At 43.5% G+C, this 24,521-nt stretch overlaps 1 protein-coding gene across 1 annotated transcript in view; it reads left to right on the forward strand.

Annotated features, from left to right (window-relative positions):
* Positions 1-23,103, forward strand: part of LOC112116427 (glycine dehydrogenase (decarboxylating), mitochondrial) — a 53,311-nt gene extending 30,208 nt beyond the window's left edge. The window contains exons 15-23 of the mRNA XM_026646500.2: positions 6,215-6,340; positions 10,327-10,476; positions 11,834-11,946; positions 13,573-13,714; positions 15,383-15,494; positions 17,154-17,249; positions 20,240-20,412; positions 21,666-21,746; positions 22,423-23,103. Coding sequence (XP_026502285.1) covers positions 6,215-6,340; positions 10,327-10,476; positions 11,834-11,946; positions 13,573-13,714; positions 15,383-15,494; positions 17,154-17,249; positions 20,240-20,412; positions 21,666-21,746; positions 22,423-22,566 — 1,137 coding nt within the window. The 3' untranslated portion in view covers positions 22,567-23,103. The remainder of the gene's footprint in view (positions 1-6,214; positions 6,341-10,326; positions 10,477-11,833; positions 11,947-13,572; positions 13,715-15,382; positions 15,495-17,153; positions 17,250-20,239; positions 20,413-21,665; positions 21,747-22,422) is intronic.
* Positions 23,104-24,521: the final 1,418 nt, after the last annotated feature.

The following is a 24,521-nucleotide window of genomic DNA, read 5'->3' on the forward strand; positions in this document are numbered from 1 at the left end:
GGTGATAGTCCCACAATTATTTGATGTATTGATCAAATACTACAAGAATAGGAGCCATACAAGTACCAAAGATAAGTTCAGTTTGACCAGGGCCGTTACTAGGGTGGGGCGAGCGGGACAGCCACCCACAGTGCAGAGCCGCCCAGGGTGCAACAATGGGGTGGCACCATAAGCGGCGGGTGAGTCTTCTGTTTTTAGAGAGGCTTACATGCGAGCGCTGAAAGCTCCCTAGAAATGGGAGGAGCCACTGGCACCCAGACCGTGGCCCTGCCCCACTCCTCCTCTCCCCCAAGGCCACCCCCACCGTCTGCTCCTCTCTGCCTCTTCCCCCAAGGCCAGCCCCATTGCCCACTCCTCGCTCCTCTCTGCCACAGAGGCAGTGGGCTGGCACACCTCCAAAGGGAAGTGATCCACGCGGTATCCACAGCATTTGCTCTCCTGTGTGGCCAGCCTTTTTGGGGGAGGCTTAGGCTCCCCAAGCCTCTTATATATGCTGCCCATGGGCGGAGACAGGATTGGGCCTAGCGGCATCAGGTTCCCTCTCTCCCTGCTCCTCCCCCCCCCCCCCCCGGGCCCGGGTACCCCCCCCAGCCCCCGGGGTGCTCATCCCCCCCCCCCCCCGCAGGACCACGGCCCTATGATCCTCACCGGAGCAGGCTCTCCTCGGTGCTAGGACCGCAGCGGCAGGTCTCTACGTGCCCTGGCTGGTGGGAAGGGCCGAAGGAGGAAGGGCTGCACTCTACATGCAGCCACATGCTGGAGATAGGAGGTTGGCTGCACCCAGTGCCTGGGGTGCCACATGAGGAGGAGGTGCAGGAGGCCAGGACCATAAGGGAGTGCAGGGGTTAGGGGAGAAGGGGGGCGCGGGAGGGGAGGGCAGGGATTAGGAATGAAGTGGGGGTGCAGGATGGGAGTGGACTGATACTGGCATGTCCTCAATCTGAAACTTCCAGAGCCCTGGGACACAACTTGTTAGCCTTACTGTCTTAACACTAAAATTGAGCATTCATAATGTAAACTTAATCTACCCCCAAAAAGAATTCCTTCCTGTCAACATACACCCTTAAATTGATATAATAATGTTTCTTTCATAGAATTAGAGGGGGAAATCCCTACTTCTTAAGGAAATAGTTTTAAATAGTGGGCAATTATTTATCTGTAAAATAAATCTAATAATAAACAAGTTACAATGGTACCTCAGATCCCCTAAGGGGCACATGGAATAACATGAAAAAACAGCTTAACCAACATAGCAGGCATCTAGAAGAACATTTTCTTATCATATTTAACCATTATACTACTGACTAGAACAGGCAGTAAAGCAGGGGTGGGCAAACTACAGCCTGTGGGCCGGATCCGGCCCCTCGGGGCTTTGGATCTGGCCCGCGGGATTGCCACCCCTGTGGCGCCGCGGGCCCTGCACTGCTCCCAGAAGCGGCCAGCACCACGTCCCTGCGGCCCCGGGGGAGGACTTTTGGCCAATGGGAGCTTTGGGGGAGGTACTGACAGGCGAGGGCAGCACATGGAATCCTCTGCCTCCCCCTCCCCCAGGGGACACAGGAATGTGGTGCCGGCCGCTTCTGGGAGTGGCGCGGGGCCAGGGCAAGCAGGGAGCCTGTCTTAGCCCCGCTGCGCGCTGCTGCCACCCCGGAGCCGCTCCAGATAAGCGGCGCTGGGCCGGAGCCTGCACCCCGAACCCCTCCTGCACCCCCAACCCCCTGCCCTGAGCCCCCTCCTGCACTCTGCACCCTCCTTGCACCCCAACCCTCTGCCCTGAGCCCCCTTGTACATCCTGCACCCCAAACCCTTTCCCTGAGCCCCTTCCTGCACACCGCACCTCCTCCCACACTCTGCACTCCCTCCCACACCCCAACCCCCTGCCCCGGCCCTACATTCATGGCCCTGCATGCAATTTCCTCATCCAGATGTGGCCCTCGGGCCAAAAAGTTTGCCCACCCCTGCAGTAAAGAGTAACATCATAACCTGAACAGATTAAAAAAAATTGTAATGTGTGGTTTGTTTTGGAGGGAATGTCATGTCTGTCTATAGCATTAGGTATGAACATCATTGGATAGTGTAGATTTTTCAGTGGACAAAGGATGGGATGGTGGTAATGAAGTCCACACCTGAGAGGGTTGCAACTGCCTGACCAGATGTAGCTGAGGGCAAATAAAGCTGTCCTGCTCATTCCTATTATATCCATGGTTCTCAGCCTTTTCCATACTGTGACCCCATCTTAACATAGAAAGTTTTTTGGGACTTCCCTCCCATCTAGCCATAACAAAAGGGGCAGGTGGACCTTGAATTTGGTCTCAATCCACAGGCTGAGAAACTGTATACTATGACTTCTAAGAGCAGCTGGAAGTCTAACAAGACACTTTCCTCCCCCCATCATTGTGAATTTTGACAGATAGCAGATGTGCCCTCAGTCCTTGCTTTATCCTGTGGCAGTTTCCCCATCCTACCCAATCACCTCAGAAACCCCCGAATGGAGCCTCAGCCAGCTCACTCTCCTCCAGGCCTCAGTTGCTACCATGCACTGAAATACTTAATCATACAGTCTGAGTGAGATGACACGGAGAAAACAGTATAATCATATTTGAAAACATTTAAACTCATGCCTAATTAGCTCAACCTCAAACAGGAGGGGTGATAAGGTGGAATCCCATGGTAGAGAGCCCATAGAGCCAAGGGCTACCCTCTAGGATCTTTCTAGATAAAACAATGAAATCACCAAAGAGCAATAGTCCGTCATCTATTGTTCGGGCTTGAAAGTGAGTGAACAGTGCCTCATGGCCAGTGGTATTGAAGGCAGCTGATAGATCTAATTGTTAGATTTAATATCAGCATGGATACCTGAATTTCATCTATCACCAGGGGAGACAATCATTTACTGCAGTTTCAGGTTTTACTTACATGAGAACTTACTCAACAGCAGCTGAAGTTAAAATGAAATGTGAGTTTTAAGATTGCTATCTTGCTGTTATCCTTGGCTTTTCTTCTGCTCTCTTTTCTTCTGGTCTGCTTTCTATTCGAGAATATACCCAAGCCAGTTCTCTGTATACCTCTGAGTTCCTCTGTGCTCATAAGTATCCAGGAAGGATGATAATTGTGCAGACAGCCTTTTGAAGGAGCTTCCTTTCTAAAGTTATTCGGATCAGCATGTGCCAAGTATTAGTGAAATCAAAATAATTTTGCAATAAAATGACTGGTAGTACATTACGTTGTGGAATATACTCGTGTTCTTTAAAATTGTGTGTTTTCTGTTGCATATGGTGCAGTCTATGATGCAGTTCATGGTGTGATAGCTTTAATGCAGAATTGCTGTTTTGGGGAAGCAACAACTTGACAGCAAAAACTGTCTCTGGTCTTGGTTGGACACAATATTCACCTACTTTTTTTCTTAGGATTTCCATGGCACTAAGATTTTAAATCAGACCACTTTAAAGTAATGTTAATGTTCTTGATAATGGATCCCTCAGTAAGGGATAAAATTATTTTCTGTGTGTCTGGAAAGCAGCTAGGTACAATCTGTGTGGAGTTCAATATTCAAAGAGAGCCCATGGCAGGCTTTCAAGATTAGAACAGAGTACAAGAGGAGAAGAGACAGGTTGTCAGGGTCAGCTTCCTAGCAGCAGGATGCCTACTATATTTTCTTATAAACTTTAGTATGATGAGGAAGGAAGCGTTTGTTAAGATTAGAAAAATTTGGACAATTGAAATTAACACTTGGACTTCTTTGAAACTTGTTACACAGCAGTGTCAGTCTCACGTTGTTTCTTTTTTATATAAAGGTACTTCAGTGCTTACATTTCTCCAGCGAGCCTAAGATGTGTGTATGTTTAAGTGAAACACCTAAGTTTTTGTTCTTTCTACGTAATCTGGTGTGTTTGATCTCTTTCCCAGTTTCTGTAAAAGCTGGCTCTGTATCTTGTTATCTACGGCTGTACTAAAGTACAAATGTGATGTGCACAGCCATGGGGTATCTGGCTTTTTGCAGTGGCTGAATATGAAAGCAAAAGAACCCTGACCAAAAGCTCTCTTCGGAGTAAGCCTCCTTTTGATTTGGTGCCCCCTTGTGGGGAAAATATTCTGAGCGATGCAAGCAGCCATCACATCTAATCATTTACACTTTACACCAAGTGGGTTGTAAAACACTACCCAGCCAAAATGTAACATTCTATACCCACTCTGTAATTATGCAGCACAATTGCAAATGACTATATAAGGTGCAGTACAATGGAGAATTGGACCCCTTACATTCTTTTCAGTACACCTGGCGATGTTAAATTTTATATGTCACTACGAACAGGACAGTTATCTTGGTGCCATAGTAGATTCTCTTTTATTAAGTTTTTCGGATTTCATTTTTTAAAAATGGGCTATTTTTATTAACATTTGTTTTGTAATTATATGGTGTAAAAGCAGAAATCTTAAATATTGCAGCACTTCATTTAATTTGAAAGCATGTTACTTGTTGACTGTAAGGCACTTCATTATAAGCTACTTTAACTCAATTTAAATTAAGTAGCGTTATTTACATACTCATTTTAATTATAAACTTAATCTGTTTAATCCAGAGTTGAGTTTACAGGCATCACTGTGTATAAAAGAAGACTTGTCTTCATGATTTGCAGAGAAGACTAACGCAGCATCAATGGATGTTGGTTGCGGTGGGCAAACTACGACCCACGCGCCAGAGCTATTTTAAGGCGGCCCGCGAGCTCCCGCTGAGGAGCAGAGTCTGGGGCTTGCCTTGCTCTAGCGCTCCAGCCAGGGAGCAGGGTTGGGGGCCACACCACGGCCCCGCTCCGGTGCTCCAGCCGGAAGCAGGGTCGGGGGTCGCACCATGCAGCTCCTGGAAGCAGCGGCATGGCCCCACTCCGGCTCCTACGTGCTCCAATGGCCCCCTCTGGCGCTCCAATGGGAGCTGCAGGGGCAGTGCCTGCAGATGGGGCAGTGTAAAAAGCTGCCTGGCCGCGCCTCTGCGTAGGAGCCGGAGAAGGGACATGCCGCTGCTCCCAGGAGCCGCTTGAGCTAAGCGCTGCTTGGAGCCTGCACCCCTAAGCTCTCATCCCCAGCCCCACCCCAGAGCCCGCAACCTCAGCCAGAGCCTGCATCTCTTCCCACACCCCTGCCCTAGCCCTGATCCCCCTCCTGCCCTCCGAACCCCTTGGTTCCAGCCAAGAGCACCCTCCTACATCCCAAACTCCTCAACCCCATCCCAGAGTCTGCACCACCTCCCGCATTCCACTCCCCCACCCTAGCCTGGAGCTCCCTCCCACACCCTGAAGTCCTCATTTTTGGCCCCACCCCAGAGCTCACACCCCCAACCAGAGCCCTCACCCCCTTCCGCACCCCAACCCCAATTTTGTGAGCATTCATTGCCCGCCATACAATTTCTATTCCCGGATGTGGCCCTCAGGCCAAAATGTTTGCCCACCCCTGATGTTGGTAATGAATTTGAAAAATGTTTTTGCCTAATTCTTCTACAAAATGGTGGAGTTTTAGTAAAACTGGCTAACAAATTTGTCAACTAAATTCATAAATGCGTAAAAGCAGCTGAGTTTTATTATGCTCATGTACATTCAGTAACAAGAGATGAAAACACTTTCAGTGTAGGTAATTTAATCTTCAAATTATTCCTAGCTTGCATTTTTTTAAACTGAGTTTTATTGTCCATATAAGAAGATTTCTCTGTTACATCCAGATACCATGGTTCTTTAGAAGCTCTATCTTGCATCCAGAGATCAAACATAGACGTGACTGGGAAGTGAGAGTTGGGAGGTACAGTGGAGAGCTTTTCAATCTTCAGATGAGATTGAAATTAAGATATGTTCACTCCAGGTTGTGTTGTGTATATAGAGGTTGACTAATATCTCAAAACTAGTGTGTAATAAATATTCCTTCTGAGATGAAATACAAACCACATGCAAGTAGAAACTTATAATGGAAGTGTTCTTCAAAAGTGGCCCTCGGTGTGAGGAATACTCAGTAAATGAACGGTTAATATGGTAGTGGGTTTTGGATGCTTCAATTTTATGTAAACATTTTGCTGTATGAAAATTGTGTTGAATTCTTGTAATACAGGTAGTACTTCTGTTTGTACCTTTTCTGGAGGTCTGATAATGAAATGCACCTTTTGATGGGTTTTACTGCATTGGGATTTCATGGTTAGTCAATGTAATTAGAACTTACATTTTTCTCCACTCAGGTTTGTCTTATTCCTAAATCTGCTCATGGTACCAACCCAGCAAGTGCCCATATGGCAGGGATGAAGATTCAGCCAGTCGAGGTGGATAAAAATGGAAACATTGATATTGCCCATCTAAAGGCAATGGTGAGTGTCATATCTGCTGTTTATTTTGGGGGGTGGGAACTTTCCCTCTGGATAATGGATTGTTAGCAGCTGTATCAGATTGTCTGTTATGCAGGAAAATGGTGCAAATAAATAGATACCTGCTTTAAAAGAATAAATCATTCTTCCTTTTCTTTCTATTTGAGACACAAGCCATTAAACTTATAAGCCCTCTTTAAATTTGGGGATCCTTTGTGTAGAAATGGTTGAAAGAGTGTACACTGTAGCTTCTTTCATGGCAGAGTTGTTGGGGTCTCCTCCCCTTCCTGTGTTCAGTATCTGAAGTGAATGAAGCATATTCATGTGATTCTCAAACATTTGTAGCTGCACTTTAACCTTCATCTACTGAAGAGCAGTCCCACGCTGGGTAAGATGTTGCTAGGCAACTGCCTCTGCATCTCTGAATAGATTGGCTGCAGATGAAGCTAAAGAAGTAGCAGAATATATTTAAAATATATTTTGGAGTTGTTAGGTATTGAAATCATCATTGCCACTGAAGGAAAAAAAGACTGGCAGCCAATTTCCTAGAAAATGTGAAAGACCAATTTTGTTAACCAATGAGTGCAGCTGGTTTAAAATCTCTCTCAAATGTGATTAAACTTACGTTTCTTGTTCAAGTGATTGTGCACATATACGTTCCACTGTAGATGTGTGCGTGCCCAATGCATCCGAGTTAGAGACTTTTGCCAGCAGCACACGTGCCCCTGCCATCCTTGTGTGCGGAACTGAAGGCATAAAAAGGGCCTGGCCGCCGCCTTCCTCTCAGTTCCTTCTTACCACCCATGGCAAGAGTTGGGGCTCCTCACCACTCTTGAGCCTCAGTTAGCTTCGAAAGAAATTTTCTCCTGTGTATAGTTCTAGTTTAGTTTGTTAATAGCTCTTTATGGAGGGGGAGAGGTGCGGGGGGGGGGGGGGGTTGTCATGCAGAAATCTCCTGGATTGAAAAAATGTACCACATTCAGGGCTATTATCCGTGTCACTGATAAGCACAAGAGTTGCCTCATTTGTTTCGGCAAGAGATGTGTGAGAGACAAATGCCCGAGCTGTATCCCATTCTCCATGAGGACAAAGAAATAGGGATTTCTGCCTTAGAGCTCATAGAAGTATAGGGCTGGAAGGGACCTTGAGAGGTTATCTAGTCCATCCCTGGCAGGTGTTTGTCTAACCTGTTTTTAAAAAACCTTCAGTGATGAGGATTTCACAGCCTCCCTTGGAAGCCTATTCCAGAACTATCCCTAGAATAAGATTATTTTTTTTTCTAATATTTAACTTACATCTCCCTTGCTGCAAATTAAGTCTCTTACTACTTGTCCTACCTTCAATGGACATGGAACACAATTGATCGTTATCCTCTTTATAACAGCCCATAATACATTTGAAGACTGCTCAGTCTTTTTTTCTCAAGAGTGAGCATACCTAATTTTTTGAACTTTCTTATAGGTCGGGTTCCCTCCAGTTTGTCCACATCTTTCTTAAAATGTGGTGCCCAAAACCGTGTTTCCATGGGGATACTTCGCTATTTTGCCTTTAATATTGTCTGAGAACTTTTAAAGGGTCTTATTCGTATGTACCCTCCAGTCTCTGATCCTGTACCCTCATGGGACCTGGATTTAGTTTTGTCCTGTTTAATGGGTTTCCCTTTCAAACCTTTGGCAACAACTTCATTATCATTGCTGTCAATAAAAATAGCCTTTCTGGTAGCAATTACTTCCACAAGACGGGTGTTGGAGCTTGAGACACTGCTAGCTGACTCCGTCTCCGTGACATTTCACAAAAGTAAGGTTTTTCTTAGGCTACACCTGAAGCTTATGTCTAAGGTTGTATCTGCATTTCACCTCAGACCATTCATATTCCAGTGTTGTTTTTTCCCCCAAAAACCCTCATTCTAGCAAAACTGAAGAGAAGCTTCACACTTTAGTCATTTGGAGGGCTTTATCCTTATCTGGACTGCAACAAAATCTTTCAGCTGAGGCTACAAAAAGTTTAGGAGATTCACTGAAAGGATGAAAGGGCAACCAGTTACAGCCCAGCATATATCTCACTGGATTTCTGACTGTATCAAGGTTTCCTCTCCTCAGAGAACAACAGCCCATTCCACTAGGGTTCGTTACACTTCATCAGCCTTCTTAAGTAACATACCGATAGCAGACATTTGCAAAGCAGCAACAACATGGTTGTTGGTACATATCTTTTTTTCAGACACTACACTGTCACTCCAGCTTCCCGGGGCAATGCCATCTTTGGAAAGTCAGTGCTGTAGTCTCTTTTCAAGTCCTATCATCTCTAAGGAAACTGCTCGTGAATCACCTGCAGTGGAATGTATCTGCATAATCACTCAAGGGAGTGTGTACAAGGGTTAACTGGGGCTTGACCCTCTCTGGGGCGGCAGGGAGCCACACCGGCTCACTACATACAGTTATTGTTCGGGGAATTAGTCTGTCTGCGGGGGTCTCCCTTGGCAGCCCTTGCGGTAACTGAAATAAACACTGTAGCCCAGGCCCCAGGGCGGGCAACAATGAGTCATGAGCTCAGGCCCTCAGGCAGGGCTGAGCAGGAGCAGTACAATTAATAGCTAGCCCAGGCCCTAGGTCAGGGCGGGGCAATGCAGAGTCAGAGCTCAAGCCCTCAGTCAGGGCTGAGCAACAACAGTAGGCCCCAAGCCTCCAAAGGCCTGGGAGAGGGGGAGACTGCCACCCACGGGTTGGGTGGCAGGGGGGACGCAGGCCCTCCCACTCCACTGCGTCCCAGCCCGGGGCCCTAGCAGCAGCAGAAGACCCGCTGCATAGTCAGTGGGGATCCTGGCCGCAACACACTGACATGGGCTCTGGCAGTGCTGCAGCCAGACTGGGGTCGGCTGCCCCCGGGCTACTTCCAGACTCCCCCTCAGGTAGTACCTGGGTCTGGGTGTTGTCCTCTGGGGGGTCCAGCACCATAGGTTCTTCCGGGTAGCGGGCGCAGGGCAGGCCCGGCAACTCTCCCGGGTAGCGGGTGCAGGGCAGGGCAGGCCTGGCCAGTCCTGGCGGCCGCCTTGGGCCACAGAGTTTTCCCAGTCACGAGCTAGGCTGGAGACGTCTGGTCTCTCTGGCGGCTGGAGCCTTACTGAGCTCTGAGGGCGAGCCTTTATACTTGCGGGTCGCCGCCTGACCCTCTGAGGGGCGGGCTCAGAGCTCCCTAGCTCCGCCCACTCCGACCTCCGGACGGGCTCTTCCCTCTCCGGAACGGCAGAGAGCCACACCGCCTCACTACAGGGTGGAGGGGAAAAAAACCTGTTTACTTCCCTGTAGTAGTGTATAGTAACTTGTTGTTGTTCTTTGAGATGTATTGTGCACATATACATTCCACAACTGTCCCACCTTCCCTGGTACTGTGGGTATTAGACGGACAGTTGTGTGAAAGGTGTCATGCCCCTTTTTATGTCCTTGGCTCCACACACAAGAATGGCAGGGGCACATGTGCTGCCTCGTGGTACTGCCGGCAAAGTCTCTGACTCTACTGCATAGGGTGCACACATACTTGTATGGTGGAATGGATGTGTGTGCCATACATCTCGAATGGCCATTGCTGTACAGGCAAGTAACTGTTTTTCATACTACTTTTCCCTCACTATCGTTGGCTTAAATTAGTCTTGGTAAAGAACAAACATTTCTACATAGATGCTTCTGAAGGAAAAGTAGAGCTCAACAGCTTTCACTTCATTAACCAGACATTTGTCATGATCGAAAATTTGCATAAACATTTTTTTTTCTTAGAGATCATTAAATTTCCCCAAAGTCTACAACTTAGCACCAAGATCATGTGCCAGGGAGGGTGACTGGCAGTTTCAATTTTGCTGGATGAGATGGGTAAACTTGTTTTCAGCATGTAAAACACTTGTGGTGGTGACAGTAACTACTTGATTTTTATAAAGGATTTTGCTGAAGAGAACTTTGACCCTCCAGTAACCTTGTATATTCCCTCCTTTTCTAAAGGTGGATAAGCACAAAGATAACTTGGCAGCCATCATGATCACATACCCATCCACCAATGGTGTGTTTGAAGAGGATATCAGTGATGTGTGTGACCTGATTCACAAACATGGAGGCCAGGTTTACCTAGATGGTGCAAACATGAATGCCCAGGTGTGAATCTGTTAAACCAATTTTAGCTATTTATTGGTGTTGATGGTGGTAACTTCCAGAAAAACAACAAATGTCAGTTCTCACATTTTCAACTCTACCACAGCTTCACCATAAGACTGATATACCATAAATGTTTGGAAAGAAACTGAGGTTACCAAAAACACCAGTAGAAATTGGATGTAAAAAATATTGTCACAGTTCAGGGCAGAAATCCGAATCTCTCTCCTTCCTGACCCAGGGTTTTCAAGGCTGAACAGACCCCTGCCTTGCACTGTGATATTTCCAGCAAGCCAGGCAGCCTAAACAGCCCAGTGTCTATGCTTTGCTTTCTCTCCAGAGGCTGTGAACAGCATCATTGCCTGCAGTTACAAGTTATCACACAGCTCTTGATAAGCAAGCACATTTATTAAGGTGAAAGTATTGGAGAGAAAACATATTCAAAACAATAAAAGAACCTACATACATACAAAAAAGCTTGCCAGAGGTCACCCATTAGTCTTATGGGGCCCTCACAGGTCAAGTCCTTCCATCCCTTCGCAAGTGTTGTTTCCTCTTCGACGGTCCTGTTGACTTGTTGGATCAAAAGAAAGGCCCTGAGAAAGTTAAAACTCGAGCTTTTTATCCAAACGTCATTTCTTTGTCTGTTAGTCTCTGGAGAATCCAGTTTGAAATACTATATGCAAGGCTTCCCAGGAGGTGATACCTCCCTGGAAGGGCTACAACCTGGCTGGTTTGTCTTAATCACCACCTATTGTTTTTAGTTCCTGATAGAGCTTTGGTAGCCCTCCCCCATGGAGTAGAACACAATCATACAAAACCATTAACTTAAAACAATGAATCCCAAAGATACTTAAACTTAGTTCACTAAGGTCTCACAAAGATATGCAAGAAATTGCTATATGTTACAAATATAATTTAAAATGGGCTACATGCTGAATGACCAGAAGTCTAGTGCGTAGAATTATTTGTAATATTCTCATTTGCCTCAAAGATGTTTATAAAAAGTATCTGAAAGGCCAGAATAGTAAATTGAATTTTAAGTCTAAAGTCCTTTATCTGATCTAGGTGTCTGTTACACATTTAGTTAGGAATTTAACATTTGTAAAAGATGCTAAACCTTCCTATACTTAATGGATATGACCTTGTAAAGGAAAACAAAATTAATCTAATAATTTTACTCATTTTTGCATAGAAAACCAGCACAAATTGAAGAAATGACACTAAAGCATGTTGATAGGTCATTAACAGATGCAACTTTCTCCTAGAGTGTCAAATGGCAGTGATGAGATCAGTTTGTATATGGAAAAATATATTTTCGGAGACAGCACTTGAGCTTTTGGTGGTGATTCTCCAACAGGTGGGTCTGTGTCGCCCTGGAGACTATGGATCTGATGTCTCTCATTTAAACCTTCACAAAACCTTTTGTATTCCCCATGGAGGAGGAGGACCTGGAATGGGGCCAATTGGAGTGTGAGTATCAGGCTCTAGCTCTTAAATTGACTTTGGAGGAGAAGGGACCCTAGTTAATTGTACATAGCAATTCTATTGAGAGTAAGAGCCACTAGCATTGATTTGGGAGAGGCTTAGTTTTGGCAGTTGTGTACGTTTCTATTCTAAGGCATTTAAGACTGGCATTTGAATACCATTGTATTGTTGTCTTCATATCACTACTGTGCTCACATATCCCTCAGCCAGTGCATTAGAGTCTTGACAAGCAACCACCCTTGGTGACTCTGGAGCCAGGCATATCAGAAGTTAGTTTTTAGTTAAATGCTGCTAACAAATCTGCCTCACTGTGGTAGCGATTCGCCATCCTTTTGTGATGGATTAGCAGATGGATGCTCCCATAGTCCCCTTGCACAATCCAGTATCCTGGAAGTTTCTTCTCTAGACTTCTTGTTCACTTCATATTTTTTGTTTGTTTGTTTTGTTTTCTCTTACTCCTTAGAAGGCTACATGCTGCTCTGGGTAGGTGCAATCTTTTACTGGTGACTCCTTGACTAGCTATAAGGAATGTCCCAGCAGTAGGGAAGAGAAGCTTGTGCAGGTGGGCTGATATTGATCCTGGAGTCTGTCTATGCAAGTTGCAACCATGGTCAGCTGCATTAAAGGGCCTACTTAGGGAGGAAAGGCTGGTGACTTTCAAGGAAAAACTGCATACTTTACCCACAGCTGCTATAAAATGTTGATTGTGGGTGCACATCTGGAGTTGTACAGTTTTCCCAGTCTTTCTTCTAACCCTAAACTTACCCCATCCCTTACTGCATCTCTCTGTTCTACATTTCTTCTCCTTTCACCCGTCCCCAATGACTAGTCCAATGTTCCTCAGGTTGGGGTTGGTCCTGCTTTGAGCAGGGGTGGGACTAGAGACCTCCTGAGGTCTCTTCCAACCCTGAGATTCTATGATTCTATGGTGAAGGGGGAGAACTCCATCATTCTAGAATAACATGTGCAATGACCTGGTGTTTAGTTTGCAAATAATGAAACCATAGGCCATGCGCCACATGGAAAATGTGTACTGTATAAGCAAGTGTGTGTAGACAATCATCCTGCTTGTTAAACCCGTTGACTTCTTCCAACATGAAGGGTCTTAAACGTTTGGTCCTGATGATAGTTACACCAATAAGCAAAACAGATAGGATAAGGAAAACCATTGCAATAATGGAGTGACATAGGGAACAGCATGATTTTGCTGTAGTCTTGATAATCTGTGCTCAGATCCGGGCAAAAACCAGTCTAGGAAAGAACAAGGATTTGTGTTGGGCTTATGTTTGCAACAGTAAATAGGCATGGGTAAGGAACTGGCAATTTAATATGGAACCTCTCACTAGTTTACCAGCTCAGATTTATTTTTTAAGTAAGCTGTCTTCAGTCTAATCTTTGATGAACTAGTGTCCATCTTGCAAAACTCACCACAGCAATTGATTCTATTTGGAGTGAATGATAAAGGAAATGTAGACTGGCATGGAAATCATTAAAGTGGATTTCTATACTTGATAGTCCTGACAGATTAAAAAAAGTGGGAATCCTCTTCTGAAGCTAGCCAAAATGATTCAGCAATGTGTTTGTTTTAAAATCAATGTATCTGTGTTTCAGGAAGAATCATCTGGTGCCCTATCTGCCTACCCATCCTGTCGTTGCGCTACAGCTTGATAAGGATGCATGCCCTTTGGGTACAATTAGTGCTGCCCCTTGGGGCTCCAGTGCTATATTGCCTATTTCCTGGGCCTATATCAAGGTGCGTAGATTTTCTTCCCCAGCATCAGTTAAGGATCTGTTTATTTTCCCAGTGTGGCATTTCTACATTTGGGAAGGTGAAATTGAGTATTTTAGACCTATCCAACATTCATGCTTTCAAATGGGTTCACAAGGTCATTGAAAATGGTGGCATTGATTCACACATTCTAATTTCAGATACAGTATATGGTAGTCTTGCAAAATGCCCAGGAAAACTTTCTAACCCAAGTACAAAATCTGATTACTTGCCCTTCACCTCAAGGAGTTATACTTTACTCACATGTCAAAGGAAAAAAATTATTTCACCTGGGCAAGTAGAATGTTCTTAGGCTGTTTAATGCAGTTTTCCCCCAAGAAGACATGCACACAATCCACAAAACAACCAGTGCCTCTGTTAGAAGTCCTAGAGCAGATTTCAGGAATAAATTTCATGTTGGGATTCTTGCTGTCTTTGGGGGTGCTGCTTCTATAGATAGTGAGGGCAGTACAATGAACTAGTGCCATAAATGAACATATGCAACTTGTTTAATGTCCTTGTTTGTTGCCTTTTAATATTTCTTGAGGCCAGAGTTATAACAATATGTATAATTAGACTGTGTCCAAGAAAGAGGCTTGTCCTCCCACTGTTTTTCAGAATCATCCGATTTTCATGTTCTTCAGGGAGCTTCTTGGCAATAGTAAATTAATTTCTTATTTACAGAATTTCTTACCTACTTTGTCTCAATATGCTGCAGCATTGTGTTCAAAAATGTTAGAATCACTCCACAGCTAGTAAATGCAACTTTCTTGAAACGTTTTTCTTCAGGAGACAAAAATGGTCTTCAGTGAAATCTTACTAACCTATGAAAATCAAATCTGATTAGCTTTGGTTAGGGTACATGAGAACTTGGCTTTAGTGTTTGTCTATATTCAAATATTTTGGAACACTGAAACTTACTGACACATGGTTAGAATCATGGGCTAATTTAACACTTATTTGGTAAATGCTATTAAAAATGTACTTCAGATCCTTGAGTTTAAGATGAGCCTAATTCCTATATTTATCCTAAAGATGTGTAATGATGCTTGGTATTGTAAGCTGATTCCAATTTTGAAATATTCACACTGGAGCATATTATTTTACGTGTAGGCATCTCCCTGCTCTTTCATACTGAGAATAGATAATAAACCAACAGCCTCTATGGGCTGCTCGCCAAATGGAGTGAGAGAGGCTGTGAACAGCATTTTGGAAATCCAGGGGTGCATTTGACCCTGTCCCACCAAGCAACTCTCTTCTACCCATTTTAAAGCTATTTAAGGGCTGTGGAAAGTTCCTTGTTTTGTGAATTAGCCTGTTTGCTAAACAGAAAACAGATCCTTATTTGTCCACCAAAATTCCTTCATATGAAGGAACGTGCCCAGTTTGTTTTTTTTGTCAATTTAATGTGAAAGAAAACTAAGTATCATCTGAGTGTGGTGCTAGAGCTGCTCACGCTAATCATTGAGGAGCATCCGAGCTTTTAGTGAGTCTTGGATTCAGCCCTTCCAAAAGAGGGGTAGGTGAAACAGGAAATGCCGTGTGTGTCAGTGAGTTTATGAACTGACGTGTTAAGCTATGAGACTATGTTCCTTGTTTATGGGTAAGGGGTTGTTTCAGACCTGTATTCTATAGTGTTTTTGCTCTTTTCAGATGATGGGTGGAAAGGGTCTTAAACATGCTTCCGAGATTGCTATATTAAATGCTAACTACATGGCAAAAAGACTAGAGAAACACTACAAAGTCCTTTTCAGAGGGGCAAGAGGCAAGTATTGAGCTTACTTTGTCTCCTGACATTCTGGTTTCTCCCAGCATGTCCTATAGCACTTTGGATTGTAGATGCGGTGTTTGCTTTAAACTGATGTGAGGGTTTTCAGTCCCAGCACATATTGAAAAACAGTGCATACACAGGAAAATAACTAGTTAGTGCTAATCCTAGACAGGAGCCAAAATGAAGCTAAGGTATGGGTAGAGGTGAAAAGTGCACTTTTGGTAATTAGTTGCAACGATGTTAAAAGTTGTAAATGAGTCTTCTGCCTGTCTTTGAACCAGAGATTGTTCTCCTCAAATTGGCAAGTAAGTCTTATTTTAATTTAAATAGTGAAAAAAACTGTTAAAAATAGGAAGTCATTGAGGTGAGACTGTAGTAATTCAATATAATATGCAGCACAGTAAGCAAAGAGAATTTTAAATGATTTCTTGTTCAATACCCACTATTACCACCCTAAAAAATGTCTGTGGTGATGCATGGCTGGTTTAGGAGACTAATCCAGATCTGTTTCAGTTCCCTAACACTTTTGTTATGAAATGTAACCTCTTTGGGGAATGGTTCAGCTATTGCCTACCCACTCTTTTTTTCCCCTTAAGGCAGGGCAGAAATTGTGAAGAATATCAGATTGCAAGTTTCAAGTCAGTAGAAGAAAGATCTTATTTTTGTGACTGCCTCTTCCCTGTTTCAATTGAATGGCATTAAAATGTCCAAAATGCATTCCATATACTCTGTAACTATGTACATACTTTACTTTAAAGCGAGTAAAGATTGATTAAAGCTGCTGGCAGTATTTTAAAAATGTAGTTCACAGAAATACAAAGCTAAATCTCAAGTTTTTGAAAGATTCAGAAGTGAAATGTTCAATCTTCTATTCAAGAGTAACCCTATTTTTCTGGAATGGTGATGGCAATGTAGTTGGGGGTCTCGGGTCACACTTGCACAAAAAGCCTGGAAGAAAGTATTTTCCTCTGGAGAATCCATGATCTTTCCCTTGTTACTCACCCAAGGGCCTGAGATATTAATAATCCTGCTTTTCTGGCAAGGCTGAATACAATTTTCTTCCTCAGCCCATTAGCAACTCTCAATATTGGTCATTCAAAAAAAAATGAGCTACTGTTTTCTTTCAGAATTTGAGCATGCTCCTTTCTCAGGACCTGCTGACCTGGGGAGCTTATGAGCCAAACACTAATCATGTGGCAGTACAGTCCTGCTTAATTATTGGACAGGCCTGAAAATGTACTTAACCTAAATTGTACAGGAGGAAAGGCATGTACATAATAAGAATATACCTTGGGAGGATATGCTCACATATAAGAGGAGCTGCTTTGAGCATTTGTCTGATTCTTCTCTTGCTAAATCTAATGCGCTCCAACACAAAGTGTTTCTGTATGTGTACCAAGGAAATTTGTTTTTAAAAGTAATCATTTAAAAGTGTGGCAAATAAATATTCAAATACACTTGTAGTTCACATAGTCTCTTAAATGTGCACTCGTGAAATTGCAGTCTCCAACTGGACAGTCCTTGGGCATCCTTGAGATGCGTACTCCACAAAGCCACAGGAACAGAAATGTGGTATTAAAATTGAGGCCAATGTGCAGTTCTGCTCTGTTCTTCAACAAGTGAGATCAGTATGTAACCTTTGTTCACTTACAGGTTATGTAGCTCATGAATTTATTTTGGACGCCAGACCCTTCAAGAAAACAGCAAATGTTGAAGCTGTGGATGTTGCAAAGAGGCTTCAGGACTATGGTGAGAGAGTCCTAAAAGGACATGGCATTTACAGCAGTAAAGACTAAAATTTCTTAAACCTACCTTCAAGGGCTACATTAAGATTCTAGTCCTCTAGTGTTCTGTAGCAACATAGTGGCTCCTATACCACCACCCTCTTATCCCCTTACATTGACTGTTTTTGGACAATCTCCAGCTGCTGGAATGCCGCCTTGGAGCTATGGGCAACCAGCACAGATGCTGTTCTTTGTTGCACCAGGCAAGAGCAAAAGGGACTTACTGTTAACTTTGCAGCCCCCTCCTGGGCTGTGCAGGGCACATGCAGACAGGATCTGAGGATCTGGCATAGTCCAAGAACTTTGTGGGATTCAAACAAGGTTAAACCTCTGTATGGAAAATGAGAGCATCTATAGTTATGTTAAGTAGTTTAAATCCTTAAACTTTTCTTATGCTTCATGGCATAGGTCAGCCACTGATGGAGGTTAGGAAGAAACTTCCACTGTGGGCAAAGTATTCCTTAATTAGCCATTATGCAATTTCTTGCACCTTCCTGAAGCATCCACAACTGGCTACTGTCAGACAAGATACTGGACTACATGGACCGCTGTCACTGGTCTGATCCTTTATAGCAACTGTTATGTTCCTAAGTTAACATGGGCAGCTGTCTCTAAAATGCCATCCTGTAAGAGATTCTCAGTAAAATAACAGAGGGGTAGCTGTGTTAGTCTGGATCTGTAAAAAGCGACAAAGGGGCTGACGAAGTGGGTATTCACCCATGAAAGCTTATGCTCCAATACGTCTGTTAGTCTATAAGGTGCCACAGGACTCTTTGTCGCTTTCAATAAAATAACTAATCCTAAAATCAGTTTTAACTGTTTGGTACCAGGAAAAAAATCCTCCCTGCTCGCTGTAGTGATCTGCTTCTGTCCGGGAAAGAGCACATCACACCATTTGAAAATAGATAGGTAATGGCTTCAGTATTTATGATGTGGATCCATCTGGTTGGTAGAAGTTCCAGTTGAGCTTCTTCCAAGGTGGCTTAGACCTGGATTACTTAAAAATAGTGACAACCGGACAGTTACTAGCCTACTCATTTTACCTCACCCAATCCCTCCTACAGTGGTGCTATCTTCCTTTCGCTTGGTGCCCCACGTCTGCACCAATGTTCCCTCTACTTTTTTTCCACCCATGTGCGGAATACATTTTGTTAAGTGCTCCAAGGTAATGTGCGAATGTGCACCACCAGTAGAAACAGAAAACCTAGATACAGTAAAAGCTGTTTTCTGGTTGGTGAAGTGCCAGATAAAGCTCTATGAACTGGCATTTCTGATCTTCCAGTTTATAGTCTGGTTGGTGTGGGGCAGGCAGAGGGTTGGGGGGGAAGGAGAGGGTGCAGGGCACAGGCTCGGGGAGGGAGTGTGGATGTGGGAGGGGCCTCGGGGCAGCAGGTTGGGGTGCAGGATCCAGGGGGCGCTCAGCTCAGGCGGGTCCCCGCAAGGGGCAACCTGTCCCGGTTGCTCCTAGGCAGAGGCGCAGCAGGTGGCGCCGCATGCTGCCCCCCTGCCCCACCCTGAGCGCTAGCTCTGCAGCTCCCATTGGCTGGGAACCGCGGCCAATGGGAGTTGCGGGGGTGGCGGAGGCAGAGCACAGAGCAGTCTGCCGTGCCTCCGCCTAGGAGCAGCTGGGACAGAAGCTGTGGGGACCTGCCCGAGGTGAGCGCCACCCTGGATCCCACACCCTCTCCTGTGCCCCAGCCCGCTGCCCCAAGCCTCTTCCTGCACCCAAACTCTCTCCCAGAGCCTGCGCTCCCCCCAACCCCCTCAGCCATGCACCCAAACACTCTCCCTCTTAGTTAACTGGCATTTTTCACTTACCGGCACCCCCATTCCCCCAACATGCTGGATAAAACTGCTTTTACTGTATAATATATATTTTTAAAAAGTTACCAATAGGGATAATTACTCTAGCCAGGACAAGTTAGGCATTTTAGAACTCACTACTCAAAGAATTAAGTTTAAGGTTAAGAGTGAGATAAAAATTATGAAATGCACATACCAGTCAAAAAACTAAAACAACAGCACTTTGAAAGAATAAAATTACAGAATATATGTACATTGCAGGAAGTACCAAGAAGTAACAAGTGTTGGGAGGTAGGGTGTGTGCGCGTGTGTGTGTTCTGGCTGCTGGGGAAGTCTCTGAGACCGTGCACTGTCTCTTTAAGGCACACACTCACCTGAAGGCTTGTTGAGAGCTGGTGTGAGTCCTGAGCCATCCCCTCTACCCTTGTTTGTGGAGATGGGGTACAGGGGCTGGGGGAGGGAGACATCTTGACATCAGCACCCTCCTTTCACTTCCCCCCTCCCCCCACATAGCCAGCAGGAGGGTCCCGGCAGCAGCTGTTTGAGGGGGGAAACACCTGGACACATTCTGTTGGATTTGCCTGGCTCTGCTAATCAACTATGGCGTACTTGAATCTCTCCTGGGCAGCCCCCCAACTGCGCAGCTTACAGGGAACAGAAGGTCTGCACCATTCTCAACTTTCATAATCTGTCTGACAGCCTGTCGTAAGAGAGGGTGAAAAAGTGACTGACTGACTGCAAGGATGGATGTGAAGGGAAGAGGCCAGAAATATTGCTTTTGGGAAGAAATTATTTGCTTTGAACACCAGACCAAAAAGAAGGCCAATGATTCAGGCTTTCACATCTCATGTAGTCAGAAGACTTCTGGCTTTCTATGTACTGTAGACAATACTTTGAAATTGGTGGTTTTCCTTTTGGACTGAGACTGGTGTGCTTTGAGATTAACTTCTGTCATATATGCCCCCTGGCATGTTGCCCAGCTGTATGTTTTTTAGTCTGTTGACACTAATGAGTGAAGGTCTGTGTAAAGCAACTGTAATTAAGAACTTTCTTTTTCAGCTTTTATGAAAACCAAACACATCAGTTGCTCGTTAATACTCTTACTGGTTTACAAGTACTCCATAATCAGTGATGGGATTCCTTTTTATTCAGGCTTCCATGCTCCAACAATGTCCTGGCCAGTGGCAGGGACCCTTATGATTGAACCAACGGAATCTGAAGACAAAGCAGAGCTGGACAGATTTTGTGATGCAATGATCAACATTCGTCAAGAAATTGCTGAAATAGAGGAAGGCAGAATGGACTCCAGGGTTAACCCATTAAAGGTGAGCTGACATTCAGTCCAACTTCACAACGCCACTGTCTCCATTGCTGCTGTTTGAAGTCATCTTATTTGTAGTGCTACCAAAAAAATTCTGAAATTTTCAGTACTGTAGGAAACTTATTGTATGCAAATGAGAATATGAAACAGTGAAGGAATAAAACATTCATTGATGTGCAAATTTGAGTGAATATTAGTCTAAATTTCACAGATCTTTGGTGCATTTAAAGGGTTCCATCAACTTAAATGCTTTTCCCTGAAATCTTTTAGACTTGACCTAGTCAGAAGTCCTGTCTATGGTGACTATCTGATAGACTGGAGAAAAAATTCTGAAAAGTTTGTGAACAGTGTGTATATGATTTTAGTTTTTCATGTTTGTATTTTCTTGGTCTTTTACATAGTAATGAGTGAATGACACTCACTTATTCAGAGGAGGCAACCAACCCCAAAACTTGATCGTAAAAACATAAAAATTGGAAGAGGCACTTGAGCACATATAGTACTCAAAACTACCTGTAACTCATCTTTGAAAACTCATTCTGTGTTTCAAGTTGATTGCACCTTCTCTAACGTTGCACTGGGCTTTTAAATACCTGACTTATTTTTTCTTTGTATTGGGGTTGTAACCACATTGGTTCCAGGAGATGAGACACAAGGTAATATCCCCTATGGATCAACTTTGGTTGGTGAAAGAGAAGCTTTTGAGCTGCACAGAGCTCTTAGACCTGAAGAAGAGTCGGTGTAGCTTGAAGTCTCTCTTGCCCCCTCACCACCTCCTCCTCCTCCTCCCCCAAAGTTAAATGGGTTGGAACTTGTACTGTAATGGGAATGAGGAATACAGCTGCCAAACACCAAAGTTATGGAGTGGAGAAGAATCTGATTACTGCTACTGTTCTTGTATTCAGAAATCTAGCAAGGCAAAAGGAACAAAAATTCATGGCCACAACTATAACCAGTTGCATCATGCTCCAGCCTCTCTCCACTTTCCTATTTTATTTTCATCTCTGAAGTAATGTAAACTCTATACTAAAGCTGAAAAAAAATTGTATATGGATATTCTGAATCACTTCAGTCCATTTCCTTTTTTTAAATTCATCTTTTGTTTGTTCATTAAACATGCTGTATCCTCTCAACACTAATCTGAACTATTGAAGATGTTGTATCAGCAATATATGGATTTGTGGGGGTCTGTAGACTGAAATGTTTCACTGAATCCAGTTCTCCTGCATGTTTTAACTAGCTTTTATTCTGTTGTAGATGTCGCCACACACTCTGACTTGCATTACGTCCCCTAACTGGGATCGTCCTTATTCCAGAGAAGTAGCAGCTTTCCCACTAGTAAGTAGCTATTTAATCTTAGTATCTCTTAATTACCAATGTTCATTAGTTTGTGGCTCTGTTCTTGGTTGGTTGTTAGTCTGGCAGTATCTCTTGAGCCTAGACATGGAGAATATTTTAGTAAACCCAACTAATCTAATTAATATTTATCCTATTTACACACTTTAATTTAATGGTTTAGATATGATCTATAGCAAGTGTACTATTTTCCTTTCACTAAACAGGGAGATAAGTACTGTTTGACTTCAGCATTCTGCAAAACATGCTCTCTACCTACCTTACCCCGGCTTTCTAACACCCCACCCTTGCCCCTGAGAGAAGCTAGGTAGGAATCCCCTCAGTTCCATTCCTTGTGTGCAAGGTTTTCTGTGTTACAGTAGTGCTAGGATCCCTAATAAAAGATCAGAGTTCTATGGACTTAGGCACTACACAGACTCTATCGCAAAGAACTCTGTTTAGATTCTGGCGGGGAGGGGGAAGTTGTTTGCTTTACAGTCATATGAGGCCCTTTTGAGATGAGGAATGCAAGCTTATACTGCTATAGGGCAGTCTTTCAAAGGAGCGGGCAGACCTTTGATCTTATGTTTTGATACCTAAATGATGCTAGTGCATCCTGGGTAGACATTGAGCTAATGAATGGTACCTCACCAATTCTAAACACGTTTTCTGTATTTAGCCATTTGTGAAGCCTGAAAGCAAATTTTGGCCCACAATTGCTCGAATCGATGACATCTATGGAGATCAGCATCTGGTTTGTACCTGCCCACCAATGGAAGTCTATGAATCTCCCTTTTCTGAACAGAAGAGAGCATCCTCCTAGGTCTTACCCCTTTATTTCCTGGTGGCTGGATTCATGCCTTACCACTGCATTTCAGTTCACCACAACGGCGTTCTTTTTCCCTGCACCCGATCAGGGGATTTATATACTATGTATATTTTTGTAATCTCCATACTGTTAATTGAACTGCTGCTCAGTTAAAATGTCAATACAATCACTATAGTAGGTGGAAGCAAACTGAGTTGATTCAGTACCTCAGTATCAAAAGCAGTTAATGTTACAGTTGCCTTGATTCAGCACCTTTTGTCTTCTGTTCAGAGTGATGACCTCTTTGTGCGCTAAGGACTTTAAATGATAACATAGAATTTTTCAAGGTTGTAAGGAAAGCTGAATAATTTTTATTCCAGGTATTTCATATGACAGTAACCATTAAATATTAACTGCTACAGTAGTTGTTTACATTTTGTATAAGCACAGGAACTAGATTTTGTTATTAATGTACCTAATCTGTTACTACTGACTGCGGTGGTGGTAATTGTTTAATAATAAACTGTGGTATTTTTGTTTTTTACCTGTCAATGCTTATATTCCAATAAAGTCCACTAGAGTTTTAAGAATGGCTTTTTGGGGTGGGGCCTGGCTTTTCCCAGTCTAATTTTTCTTTGGTATTGAGTTGTCAAAGATGCCAGAAGAGATGTAGATCCTACAAGAAGTGACAGCTGCTGTCAAATCTGTTTGAGATACTACCAAAAAAACACATCAAAGTAATTTATTCAACTTCTGTGCCCATCTCCCAGTAATGAAAGTGCCTTCTTTCTGTCCCCTGGACCTCTCCTCAGGTCTTTCGTAATGAAAAGACACAATAGTATATCCCTTAAATAAATTAAAATCAAGCTTTTATGTAGGTGCTGAAGAGTTGCAACCTGAACTATTGTTTGGGTACTATGGTGATGGGAGCCATATAATTAGGGCCTTGTGTATTTTTTTTTTTAAGAAAATTCATGACAAAATGGCAAAGTATTGAGTTTCATGGCGTTTGCACAGAATGACCTGTACAAATAGTCAATTGCAAGGCTGGAATGACACTGACTAAAATTGACTCAGGTTACTGGTAAAATTCATTCCCTCCTTGAAAGCTTCCTTTTAAAAAAAAAAAAAAAAAAATAGAAGTTTAGTGTTTGGGAGTATTTTCACAATTTCCGTGCCCTCTATGAAATCATGTTACACAGGGCCATACATATAATTACCTGTATCTGGTAAATGAAACATTAGTTAAAGATTGGGGGGTAGGGGAAGGAAAGTTTTTTTTTTTTTTTAAATCTTAGTCCCTTTACAATGTGACATTCAAATCAACAATACTTTTGAGGTGCAAATTTTTTTTTCCAGATTTTTTCACTGGAAGGTGTGATTAGCTCAATTACAGCACCTACAGTTTCACCTCAACATGAAACAATGAAAAACTAAACAATAGCAGAACTAAAAATAACCTTCACTTGAAAATGTCTCTCTTACAATAGACACTAGATCTAAAGGGTCTCCATCCTATATCTTAGACCTCAACTTTTACCCACTATCCCTTTTACAAGTTAGTCTGCTCTTGCTCTGAAATGTCTCCATAGATGCCCTAGTCTGAGTAGTGTTCAAAGATGTACCCCAAAGTATTCAAACCCGTAAAGCCAAACTAGGTGTGACTTCAGTGGGCACAGGGATTATTCTTAAAATGGAAGCATGCAGAATCCCCATCAGTTTTTAATTTTGCATCTGCCCTCTGAATTTGGGGCTGCTGCTTTTTGTGCACAGATGTTTAGTTGTTTGACACATCACAGAAGCACTTCTGCCACTCTACTTATCAATGCATTGTTAGCTTCTCTAACCACTGTAGTGATGATTTTTAAAACGGAAAAAAAAAATACACATCAAGTTTTGCTGCCATTACCTGAAAGTGAGATCACTTCCTGGCTTTGGACTTCTGGGTGCAGATCTACGGAAGAGCTGAG

The sequence above is a fragment of the Terrapene carolina genome, unplaced genomic scaffold (genome assembly GCF_002925995.2).
Source record: "Terrapene carolina triunguis isolate 2854851 unplaced genomic scaffold, T_m_triunguis-2.0 Scaffold35098, whole genome shotgun sequence".
NCBI lineage: Eukaryota > Metazoa > Chordata > Testudines > Emydidae > Terrapene > Terrapene triunguis.